Here is a 13,142-nt window from a genome sequence, read left to right on the forward strand (position 1 = left end):
GATCACTCAATATTTTCTTCAATTCGAGGGGCGTTCAACCACTTGACTGTAAAGTAAATACGAGTAAATCTGAAAAGTAAAGTTAATTCCTTCTTGACACTTATTTTGCACCAAAATAAAAATAAAATAAAAAAAAACACTTATTTTTAACTGGATAGAGTAATAATCAGTGTAGATGTGAATGAACCAGAAGTCTAGCTAAAAATAAAATAGAGTAATTTCGGATAATAAACGGTCAAAATTGTACTTTTGTTTATTATCCGTGAGCAATAAAAAAGAAAAAGAAAAAGAAAAGGCAACATTGAAAAGTTTCTACCCCAACAACACCTGTAGTTTAGTTCCATGTGAAAACGGAAATGTCCAAATTCTTCTTCTTCTCACCAATGAGAGGAGGACACGTGTCGTTCGTCGTCTTCGTGATCATCCTCCTCCTAGGGAGCAACGTTTGTTCGGGGGAGTTCGGAGGAGATTACTCGAAGCTGTCGGGGATAATAATCCCAGGCTTCGCGTCCACACAGTTGAGAGCATGGTCAATATTAGACTGCCCTTATTCTCCTCTTGATTTCAATCCTCTCGATTTAGTCTGGCTCGACACCACTAAAGTAAATCACTCTACAACTCGCACTGTCTTGCTTTAATTGGTTGTTGAGATAGTGCGACTGTTCACTGTTTATTTCTATGCAAGGCTTAGTACTGAACTCTCACTACGATTGGAAAATATTCATGCATGAAGTAGAAATAGATTTAATTAAGAGCACAACACGACAGAAGCAAATCCAAATAAATTGGGATTAGTCTGATATGTTGAGAATTTAATTTGTGGTAAAAGACAATTTATTTAGAGAATCGTAGTCACGGTGTTGCTTTAATTGGTTGTCGAGATATTGCTATTGTTCGCTGTTTGTTTTTATGCAAGGCTTAGTACTGAACTCTCACTAGAATTGGAAATTTCATGCATTAATTAAATATATTGATTAATGGAGGTTTAATTAAGAGTAGAATATGACAGAAGCAAATAATTGTTTTATAGGTAATGCCAAATGATTGGGATAAATGTGATGTTTGGATAATCTAATTTGTGGTGAAAGACAAATTATTTAGCAGGCATTTGGCCATGAAAATTGTGAAATTTGTAAAAAAAAGTAGTAGTATTTGTTTTTCAAGTCGGAAATGGTATTTGGAAATTGGAGTTGTGTTTGGACATGAATACATATTGGAGTTGTTTTTTGGATTTTTGTGAGTGATTTGGAGTGAAAATTGTGAAAACAGCTTTTTGGAGTTTTTCAAATTCCGGAATTCAACTTCAAACTGAATATCGGAAAATTGTAACAATTCTATGTCCTAACAGTTTTGCTGAATAATCTTCCGGAAAAAAGTGAAAACTATCCATGGACAAACGGGCATTTAGTATTGAACTCTCACTACGATTGGAGATTTCATGCATTAAGTAAAAAACAATTGATTAATGCAGATTTAATTAAGAGCAGAACACGACAGAAGCAAATAAGTGTAATAGGTACTACCAAATAATTGGGATTAGTGTGATATTTAGATAATCTAATTTGTGTTAAAAGACATTGTTTTGTTGTGTGCTTTTTAGATAATCTAAGTTGTGGTAAAAGACAAATTGTTTTGTATTGGAATGAAATGGACCAGAATAACTAGAATGGGTACAAGAGCATTCATGCAGTAGACTCCAACTGACAGCAGTTGATTGATTGCATGAAGGAAACATGATATTCAATTCAGAGTTTTATCATACACTATTAGTCTGACGATACCAACTTTTTCATCTTGTAGTTTTAGACAAATGACACCAACTTACGAAACTCATTCAGATCAAGACTAAAAGTGTTTAATTACTTTTGGTTTTGCGTTATACAACATTGGAAGATATGAACGTGATTTGTAATTTTATTTGGGGAAATACCCTTTGCAGCAAGTTACTATATATCATACCAGTCATGAGATGTTGCTTCTTCTGCAGTCATAAAAAAATGACTATCTGCAGTCAGGATCTTGCTTCTGTGATACAAAAGTACTAACCTTTTATATTAACTTATTGTAAGTTAATAATTTGTCTTTCTTACAGCTTCTTTCTGCTGTGAATTGCTGGCTGAAGTGTATGATGTTGGATCCTTACAATCAAACAGATCATAGCGAGTGCAAGTCTCGACCTGACAGCGGCCTTTCTGCTATCACAGAGCTTGATCCTGGTTATATTACAGGTGTTCTTGATTTATTCTCCTTGCATTGTCATTTGCACTTCTATTAAACTGGAATAAGGAATTCATAATGTTAGGTCCCAATTAGACGGAAGTGAAACCGAACTGATATTCCACTGGTAACACCTTAAGTTGACTGTCTTTTTTTTTTTTGATAAAGGTAGCTAAGTTGACTGTCTTTAATCCACATGAATCTAGGTGCAGAACTGGCTGGGCACTTTGCCTCGCTTAGGCAGCGCTCAGTAGGCACCAAGTGCTAAAGCGTGTGTTGGCAAAAATCACTGAACTAGCTTTCTTTTTCAACAATCTGGAGAACTTACGAGACCCCTGGGTTTTTTGTCTTGAGTGACACCAAACGACAAAATATACAGTGAAGCAACCTCATGAAACATAACATGAGAAATAGAGATAAAATTGTATATATACACACAGTGCAGAGAGTGGTCATTTTCTTAAAGAACTAGTTAATACTGAATATAAAATTGCAATAACAGAGAGTGGTCAGTGAAGGACAATTTTTTATAGATATTGTCGCTACTGTAAGGGCTATAAGTCTTGTGGGATTACACTGGGTATGTTGTTGTTGTTCTAAGGGCTATAACTGATGATTCTGTTACTTGTTCTGGTTCTATAATTGATCCATATTCCATTCCCGATCAGGTCCTCTGTCATCAGTGTGGAAAGAATGGATTAAGTGGTGCATTGAATTTGGTATCGAGGCTAATGCAATCATCGCAGTTCCATATGACTGGAGATTGTCTCCATCAAAGCTTGAGGAGCGAGACCTTTACTTTCACAAACTAAAGTTTGTATTTCGAGATACTGTTTGTGCCTTAAATTCTTATATATGTGTTATGATCTCACGATATAGTTTTTTTCCTAAGTGCAAATGATAAGTTAATTGGTAGAAAAGTCTAAACTTTCCAGTTCCTTTTTCCCAGGGGAAAGTAGAACTATGCATTTCTTTCTTTCATTTTGTTCCAATTTTTTTTAGCTGTGAGCTCTAGTTACTTTATTACAAATTTACAATGGTTGAAGATCTGGGCTTGAACTCAATACAAGTTTTTCTTGCTTACTCTTAGGCCTGGGGATTTTTTTCCCTGCATCAAATATCTAAGAATACATGGCCATGGAAAACAAGGGACTTTAATTTACAGTTTTCTTTTCCTCCCTTTTATCTCTGAACCCCAATCGCCCAAAATTTGTGTGGGTGGTTTTTTTTTTTTTTGTACTAGAGATCTATCTTCAGTACTTCTTCCAGTGAAGTAATATTTTTCTTGGTACAAATTATGCTTGGCGTGATTGTTTGCATAAAATATGTGTTCAATTTTACACTGATAAGTGATAGCTAATATTTTCACCAGGCTTGGTAGGATGGCATGTTCAGAAAATAACATAGACAATTCCAAACTCATTTTTGTGCCACAAGTGTCTCAATTTTGTGCCTTATTTAAGTACCTCCATAGCTTTGAACCACTTGATTTTGCATCTCCCTCTCTCACTCACCTTGCCCATACTATTGCATAAATCCTTACAAAACTTCTGTTTTAGTGATTTTTCTGTTCTGCTCTATTGAGTGTTAAAGCATGTTCTTTTGTATTTTTTCTGGTAAATGTGCTCTATTTATGGAGGGTTTTGATCTCTTTTTCCTTTCTGGCAGGCTAACTTTTGAAACTGCTCTTAAACTTCGTGGTGGACCTTCTATAGTTTTCGCTCATTCATTAGGCAACAATGTCTTCAGATACTTTTTGGAGTGGTTGAAATTAGAGATTGCTCCAAAAGAGTATAGACGATGGTTAGACGATCACATTCATGCCTATTTTGCTGTTGGTATGCCTATGCTAACCAAAACACTATTTGACCTCCGGTCTTATCTCAGAAATTAGGGTTGGTACTTATATGGAATTGCTGCTTTTGTGTGGCTTCAGGAGCTCCTCTCCTTGGTGCTATTGAGACAGTCAAAGCAACATTATCGGGGGCTACATTTGGTCTTCCTGTTTCAGAGGTTTTATTTTTTTAATCCAACTTAATTTCTAATGCTGTAGGCTACCTTTATGTATGTTTAGGACCTTTAGGTTGCATAGTTCAGACATTGAAATTCTAGGTTGCGTAAGCCGTAAGGAACTGTTAACTCCTTGGAGAGATTTAGAGACAACTTTTTTAATCATCAAAGAAATGTGAATTTGAAATTCTTTTGTTCGAAAGTTTCTTGTATTTGTATCTCTTTCATTAACAATCAAAAGAAGTTCTAGAGCCTGTTTGGATGGGCTTATGCCTATAAGCTGTTTGCAGCTTATAAGTTAAAAAAAATAAGTTGGGGTAGTCTAACTTATTTTTTTTGGCTTATAAGCTGTTTTCAGCTTATAAGCTGCTTTAAATAAGCTAAGTCAAATGGGCCCAATTATTTTTTTTAGCTTATTTTAAGCACAAAATGACTTTAAGCTGGTCAGTCAAACACTCAAAAAAGCTGAAAACAGCTTATAAGCAACTTATAGGCAACTTATAAGCCAATCCAAACGGGCTCCTAGTATCTGTTTCATAAATTAGAAACTTAATAGAAGGTGTAAGTCTGGATATTCTTATTAATTCTTAAAATTGGATAGTGAGAGCCTCTTAACCCTCTAATCTCTAGCCGGTCACATATACTGGTAGATTCAAGAAACTACTTCTTTGGGAGATTTTCAAGGCTTGTTCTGTTTTCTCTTGGCTAGCCTCTATCTGCCTGAAATCATGAAGCTCCAAAATTTGCTGTACTACCTTTTAAAATTTACGTCAGAATTGTTTGTAAGAGAAGCAGGATGGTTGTGATTGTTACTTTGTTAGTTCAAATACTTCTGGAATCTAAGTTGTGAGGTAACTGGCAAAATGTGTATATACACACAGTGCACGCATATACATATATGTTGTGTTTGTGTGTGTACATATGTTGTATGTTTATATATTCTTTGTACTTATAATTAAGAACTGGGCAAATTGTGTTATAGAACATTTTCTTCCTAGCTTTTTAGATATGCACATTTACCTTCACTTCAGAAGAATTGTGCCAAAAAATGGGAGCTCACCTGCGACTCCATTTCTGTTTGGGCAGAAAAGAGTTATACCGGTGTAGGTGACAGCTATTTCAGCATTTTGGTGGACAACCTCTCCTTTAGTGCTTATGTCACCATATTGTCTACAATAAATTATAAGAGAATGAGAGCACATTAGAAGGGGGAAGGAGGGCTCAAACGGCAAGTCATCGCCTGGACAAAGGGGTCTGGAATCTGGATGTCATGACTGCAGAGGATGCTCCTTCCACTCTGTTCCAGTGCTCCTGCAGTTACTATGCATTGCACTTGCCATTTTTGCCCCCCTCTTTCTCTGTGTACGCTTAATTTGAATGTTTCCCGAACTTTTTCTTTCTTTTCCTGTAATACTTCTCCATTTAAAAAAAAAAAAAAGATGGAATCTGGGGAGGCCCCATTTTTTCACAATGTTTAAGTAAAAGTGACATGGTCACAATAAAAAAGAAAAGAGAAAAGTTGAAATGTACGACTCCCATAACTAGGTACCAAATATGTCATTTTCTCTTAAAGATTTATTACTCTTTGCTCTTTTTATTACAAGGCCTTTTGTACTTCATAGAGTGATATGTATGATACCGTTCATTATCTTTGAGTATCTAAAGATTATACTTTGTCTTATGCTTTTCAATATCTGCATTGATATGACATCTATGTTTTCCAAGTTATCAGGGAACAGCTCGCCTGATGTTCAATACGTTTGGATCTTCTATATGGATGTTGCCATTTTCAAAATATTGTACAACAGATAATGTATACCAGAGGCATTTCTCTGGTGGAAACAGAAAAAACCATCATGCCTACCATTGCAATGAGCATGAACATCAATCAAAATACTCTGGCTGGCCAACAAACATAATCAACATTGAAGTTCCTTCAATTCGAGGTATTACCAAAGGCCAACAAGTGTGTTGTGTCTTTAGCATAACTTGTGCTAACAGGCTTTTATTATGTCTTAGCAGGGAATGAGGCTTATCCATCATTTGTAGAAACTGCCCAAGCCAACTTGTCTGGAATGGAATGTGCATTCCCGACGCAATTATCCTTTTCTGCTCGTGAAGTCTCTGATGGAACCTTTTTCAAAGCCATAAAGGATTATGATCCTGACAGCGAAAGGCTTTTGCAACTTTTAAAAAAGTGAGTATAACATCAAATCCTTTTATGCCATGCAACATTTTCAGATAATGTGATAAGAAGATAGGTCCTTGATGTTTCTGATGTAACATATTCAATAAATTTAAATTATAGTTGATCTTCTTGTTGAACGAAATGAATTTTCTGTACCTTCCATGAAAATGTTGAACTTATTTTATTCCTTTTTTTCTTTCCAGAGGTTGGAACATATGAAAAAAATAGATTTTCTCCCTTGACTTCTCCATGGATGAGCGAGGTGTTGCAACGCTCACACAACTAGAATGTTTTTGCTAATTTTTGTTTTGCTTGTGTTTATAAAATGCCTCTGGGCCTTAATAAGTGAGCTTTTGGCCTTTTTATTTTGGTCCAAAACAAGTGTTCTCAAGAAGGAATTAACTTTATTTTTCCAAATTAGCCCTTGTTTACATATCCCTAAGAAGTCTTTAAAATTATTCCAATATTCTATGATAACATTAATTAAGGGTAATTAATCAAAATACCTATTCTTTTCTAGGAGTTAGTATTTTCTTAAGGGGTGTGCCAAAGATCAAAAGGTCACTTATTATGGACCGGAGGGAGTATTTCTTTGCCCCAAAAAGAATAACATGGTTCTATTAACAAAGGCAAATTGGACATTGTCCGAACAAAGATTGACATGATTCAATAAACTAAGGGAAATTGAACATATTCCTAAGTTGATTTCAGACATTTAATCTCTATTTTAAAACTACACTTATTTTATTTAAAAACAACGTAAATTTAGCACTGGTCACATATCAAACTAAAGCTGTAATAATACCCCCTTCATCTTGTTTTATTTGTCATACTTCTGACTTAGTCTGTCTTAAAAAGGTCTTCATCTAGAGAAGCGGTAAACTTCAACATTTTGAAGTCTTAACCGTTAATAATACAATTTTTAATGTTATATATTTTAATTTTGATGTCATATGTTCAAACTTTTTTCACATGCAAATTATTATCTTAACACATTGTAATATATAGAAGATCCATTTAAACTGATCCCCCTCTCCTTTTGCCATTATTCAGAGGATATCCCCTCTATCTTCTGTGTGAGAGAGATGATTTTTAGTTGGAAGAGCGTGAGGAGAAGGAGAAGACGTAGGGCATGGAAGATGCTTCCACTTGCGCTAATGTGGGTTGTTTGGAGAGAGAGAAATAAGAGAGCTTTTGAAGGTGTAGAGTCGAGTTTCTCTCAGTTGAGGAGTAGTCTCTGTTCCCTTATTTTCTTTGGTGCACATAGAAAATTCCTTGTTGTATAGACAATTGAGTGGAGTTCGTAGAGAATCATATCATTTTGTAAATTCTCTACTTTTTTGGTATATCTCTTGCATACAGCCGTTGTGGCCATGTTTATGAATGAAAATACACTTGCTTGATAAAAAAAAAAATCTTGGCAAAATTACACTTGCAACTACAATAAAATACCCAGTGTGGTCCTACAAGTGGGGTCTGGTGAGGGTAAGATGACGCAGGTCTTACCTCTACCTTTATGGGGTAGGGTGGCTGTTTCCGATGGACCCTCGGCTCGAAAGGAAAGACAGTGCTGTGACAACAAGTATCAAAGTAAAAAGCATGGTATCAAGAAAAATATGGCAACAAAAATAGCACGATAGTAATACACATTGAAGAAACGAAATTACACGACTACTACCTAATACTACTGCTACGGAGACCACCAGGCTACCTTCTAACCCTCTAGCCTTATTCTCGACCTCGACACCTTTCTATCTAGGGTCATGTCCTCAGTAAGCTGAAGTTGTGCCATGTCCTATCTAATCACCTCCCCCTATTCTTTTTCGGCCTACCTTTCCTAACTCCTGTTATAACCAACCTCTCACACCTCCTCACTGGCGTATCCACACACTTCCTCTTCACATGTCCGAACCATATTAGTCTCGCCTCCCTCATCTTCTTTGCCATGGAGGCCACTCCCACCTTGTCCCGTATAACCTCGTTACTAACCAAATCCCTCCTAGTATGCCAACACATCCATTTGAGCATCCTCATCTCGGCTACACTCATCTTCTGAACATGGCTGTTCTTGACTGACCAACACTCTGCCCCATACAACAAGGTCGGTCGAACCACCACTTTGTAGAAGTTAACTTAAAGCCTTGGCGACACTTTCTTATCTCACATTACCCTAGATGCGAGCCTCTATTTCACCCACCCGGCCTCGATATGATGGGTTACATCATCATCAATCTCCCTATCTCCTTGTATTATGAACCCAAGATACTTCAAACTATCTTTCTTGGGTAGGACTTGTGCATCAAGCTTCACTTCCGCCTCAGCCTCTTTGTGTTACGATACTGAACTTGCATTCTAGATACTCTGTCTTAGTCCTGCTTAACCTAAACCCTTTAGACTCTAGAGTCTGTCGCCATACTTCTAGCCTATCGTTAAATCCCTCACGCGTCTCGTCAATTAGTACTATGTCATATGCGAATAACATATACCACGACACCTCTCCTTGAATATGCCGCGTCAGTTCATCCATCACTAATGCGAATAGGAATGGGCTAAGGGTTGATCCCTGGTGCATCCCTATCAAGATCGGGAAGTGTTCTGAGTCACCCCCAACTGCCTAACCCGGGTCTTGGATACATATCCTTAATTTCCCTGATGTAAGCCACAGGTACACCTTTAGACTCCAGACATCTCCAAAGGACCTCCCTAGGGACTTTATCGTACGCCTTTTCCAGGTTAATGAACACTATGTGTAAGTTCCTCTTCCTATCTCTATACTGCTCCAACAATCTCCTTACAAGATGAATGACTTCTGTAGTTGATCGCCTCAGCATGAATCCAAATTGGTTCTTAGAGACGGACACATCCCTCCTCATCCTCTCTCGACCACTCTCTCCCAAACTTTCATACTATGGCTTAGTAGCTTGATACCCCTATAGTTGTTGCAACTTTGAATATCATCCTTGTTCTTGTACAATGGAACCATTGTACTCCACCTCCATTCCTCTGGCATCTTAGTCGTCCTAAATATGACATTGAACAACCCAGTCAGCCACTTCAGACCTGTCTCACCTGTATTCTTCCAATAATCTACCGGGATCTCGTTTGGACCCGTCGCTCTTCCTCTCCTCATTTTACGAATAACCCCCTTTACCTCTGCAACCTTTATGCACCTACAATACCCAAAATCTCTACGACTCTCAGACTACTCTAACTCCCCCAACACGATATTCGTGTCTCCTCCTTCATTCAAGAGCTTGTGGAAGTACGTTTGCCATCGTTGTCTAATGTGCGACTCCTCTATCAACACATCGTCATTCTCGTCCTTGATGCACTTCACTTGATCTACGTCGCGAGCCCTTGTCTCTCGCCTTGGCGAGCTAATATAGCTTCCTATCCCCTCCTTTACGCTCAAGCTGTTCATACAAGTGCTCAAAAGCTGCTATTTTAGCCACTGTGAACGCTAGTTTCGCTTCCTTCTTTGTCATCTTATACCTCTCCCTATTCTTCTTCTTCTTCTTACCTTCCTCGTCTAAGCTTTCCGCTAAAGCCGCATAGGCAGCCTTCTTGGCTTCCACTTTTCGTCGGACCTCTCCATTCCACTACCAACCCCCTTTATGCCTACCTGAATTACCCCTCGAGACCCCTAACACCTCTCTAACTGTTTCCCTGATGCAGCCAGCCGTCGTAGCCCACATACTTTCTGTGTCCCCACTAATCCCCCAAGCCCCCATAGCCACCAATTTCTCCTCAAGCTCTTGGGCTTTGGCCATAGTCGGGCCTCCGCATCTAATCCTTGGTCGATAATAAGTGACCCTCTTCTTCTTCGTCCTCTTAATATCTAAATCCATAACCACAAGCTTATGTTGAGTCGTAAGACTCTCACTCGGGATGACCTGGTAGTCCTTGCATAAACCTCTATCATCCTTCCTAAGAAGCAAGTAATTTATCTGGGTCCTAGTCACCGCACTACGGTAGGTCACCAAATGCTCCTCCCTCTTCTGGAAGCTCGAAATAGCTATGACCAACTCAAAAGCTTTTGCAAAGTCTAAGAGCGAAACTCCTCCTTCATTTCTATCCCCAAAGCTAAAACCACCATGGACATCGTCATACCCTCTAGAAGTGGTCCCTATGCCCATTGAAATCGCCTCCCACAAATAATTTCTCGGTCTGTGCGATACCTCTCACAATCTCGTCCAAGTCCTCCCAAAAGCGCCTTTTGACCTCCTCGTCCAAACCCGCCTGGGGCGCATAAGCATTAATTATGTTAAAGTTAGCACTTCCAAAACTAGCTTAATGGCAAAATTACACTTGCCTTCCCTGTTAAACTTATGAACCAACAATGATAGATTCAAAAAGGTGGTTAAGTTAGTTTACTTTCTTTCCATTAGAATCCTATATGTTTAGATAGAATATAATACATCAAAATAAAGACACCTAATTTATCATGAACTGCATAACTACAGTTTTAACCTAAACACATTCGATGCATAGGTGTTCTACTTTGCCACTGTGAATTATCAGAACAATATTTAAAGTTTTTTTTTTTTTTTTTTTGATATCGGTAACGACTTGTATTCACAGTAAAATTTAGCTTCAACTGAAGCTGAATTAAAGCATTCAATAAAAAAGTTAGTACTGCTACATACGTAGAATCTATAAACCAAATTCTCTCTTCTCTCTCCTCAACAAAAACCTAATAACGGCTCTATATTGGCAAATGGACTTCACGCTCCACTGGAATGGAGCCGCCGGGAGGCTCCCTTCCGGCAGGTCCAACTGTGAACCCTCCTCCTCTTGATGGGGCAACACCATCCAACCCTGGAAAATATGCAAAACTTACCTTTGCAAATGCAATTACAGCTCCATCTAGCTCAAATCAACTTCCTCTTGGCAGAGAAAAGGACAAAGCTGATGCACGTCAATCAATACATAATGGAGTTCCTGCTGTTATATTCAAAGTTTCAGAATACTATGGTGTAGTAGCAGATGAATGTCGCTACACTTTAGTGGGTCGATTTCTCAAAGCCAGACCTCAAATTGATCGAATTAGGTCAAGTTTTAAGGAAATGGTTACTCTAAAGGGATCCTCCCAAATTGGGGCTTTTGACAATTTTAATGTTTTCATAGATCTTAAAAATGAAGCTGACTTCAAAAATGTTTGGTACCGAAGGGTGATTGAAATTGATGGAATGCAAATGTGGCTTCAGAAATGGACACCGGATTTCAAGCCTGAAGAAGATTTACCTTTGGCTCTAGCTTGGGTGCTCTTACCAGGTTTGCCATTCCATTTACATTCTTGGCATTACATCAAACAACTGGTGTGCTCTATTGGTACACCTCTTACTCTAGATGCTGCTACCTCTGGTCGTACAAGGCCTAGTATGGCTAAGGTCAGAATTGAACTTGATTTGCTGAAACATAGACCTGACAGTATTTGGGTTGGGTTAGAAGATACTAATGCACCTCTAAGAGGATTCTACCAGAAAATTGAATATGAAGGGGTGCCAAAATATTGTAAACATTGTAGAAAGTTGGGTCATAACATGGAGGATTGTAGAGTTCTCGAGAAGAAATTGAAGAAAGGGGAAATGGCTAAGAATGGTGTTGGTCAAGGAGGACCCTCCAGGGTGATTGTAGAGGATAAAAACAAGGATTTGAAGATGGATGATAGTGTGGTTAATCCAAAAGATCAGGAGGGAGGGAAAAAAGAAGTGGTTGTTGAGTCACAAAATGTTGAAGATGCTGGTAAGGAAATGCAATCTGATGTTGTTAAGACTGATATGCAAAAGGACTTTTCAAAGGAGTTTCAACAAGATTCTACTGTTAGAAGGATCAAAAAGAAGAAGAAGAAAGAGAAACACAAGAAAATGCCAAAAAAGAAAAATAAAGTTCTCTTTAAAACTGTATCATTACTGGAAACTAGTAAGAGGAACAAGAAGCATAAAACTTCTAAATTCCCCTTGAACTTACCATTACAGAATGCGTTGGTGAATGATATTGAAAGTACCAAGGGGAAAAGTCAAGACCATGGCACTGATAATAGAGAAAAAGACAATAAAGAGCTGAATTTGGGGTCCCAGACTGATCAAACACATGTTAGTGACACCGAAGACAGTCAGTCTGAACATGAAACACTAAAAGATTTTATCAACAGGAAGAAACAAAAGGATCAAGATATTGAAGAAGGAGAAATTTTATCTCCAATTGATGAAAACTCTACATCAAGCCTCATGTAAACTGGAGGTACTTACTCCAGGTTTTGGAGATGATGGGTTTTGGACAGAAATGGATCCAATGGATCAAATTCTGCATATCAACGGCTAGTTTCTCAGTTCTGATTAATGGTTCCCCAGCAGGTTTTTTTAAAGCACAAAGAGGTCTCAGGCAAGGTGACCCCTTGTCACCTTTCCTATTTTTGATTGCAATGGAAGGTCTAAACAATATGATCAAGACAGCAAAGGTGAATAGGTGGATAAATGGTTTTGAGGTGGCTAGAGCTGGTAATGAAAGTCTGGAGGTGACACATCTCCAATATGCAGATGACACACTGATCTTTTGTGATGCTGAAGAGGAGCAACTAAGGTTTTTAAGGATGATACTAGTCTTATTTGAAGGAATCTCTGGGCTGCACATTAATTGGAGGAAGAGTTTTTTGTATCCTATCAATGAAGTCCCAAACATGAACTTGTTGGCTGCAAATCTAGGTGGTGAAGTAGGTACTTTGCCA

General features: G+C 38.1%; 1 protein-coding gene across 4 annotated transcripts in view; it reads left to right on the forward strand.

Annotated features, from left to right (window-relative positions):
- Positions 1-272: 272 nt before the first annotated feature.
- The window catches only part of LOC132610452 (phospholipid--sterol O-acyltransferase), a 33,490-nt gene continuing 20,620 nt past the window's right edge, over positions 273-13,142 (forward strand). The window contains exons 1-7 of one of the 4 annotated variants that reach the window (XR_009571158.1): positions 273-602; positions 2,093-2,228; positions 2,886-3,030; positions 3,886-4,055; positions 4,154-4,230; positions 5,960-6,173; positions 6,247-6,424. Coding sequence is in view for 3 of the 4 variants with exons in the window: in XM_060324744.1 (XP_060180727.1) it covers positions 357-602; positions 2,093-2,228; positions 2,886-3,030; positions 3,886-4,055; positions 4,154-4,230; positions 5,960-6,173; positions 6,247-6,424 (1,166 nt within the window). In the remaining variant the exon portion in view is untranslated. The remainder of the gene's footprint in view (positions 603-2,092; positions 2,229-2,885; positions 3,031-3,885; positions 4,056-4,153; positions 4,231-5,959; positions 6,174-6,246; positions 6,425-13,142) is intronic. The other 3 variants (XM_060324744.1, XM_060324743.1, XM_060324745.1) reach the window with 3 other exon arrangements.

The sequence above is a fragment of the Lycium barbarum genome, chromosome 9 (genome assembly GCF_019175385.1).
Source record: "Lycium barbarum isolate Lr01 chromosome 9, ASM1917538v2, whole genome shotgun sequence".
NCBI lineage: Eukaryota > Viridiplantae > Streptophyta > Magnoliopsida > Solanales > Solanaceae > Lycium > Lycium barbarum.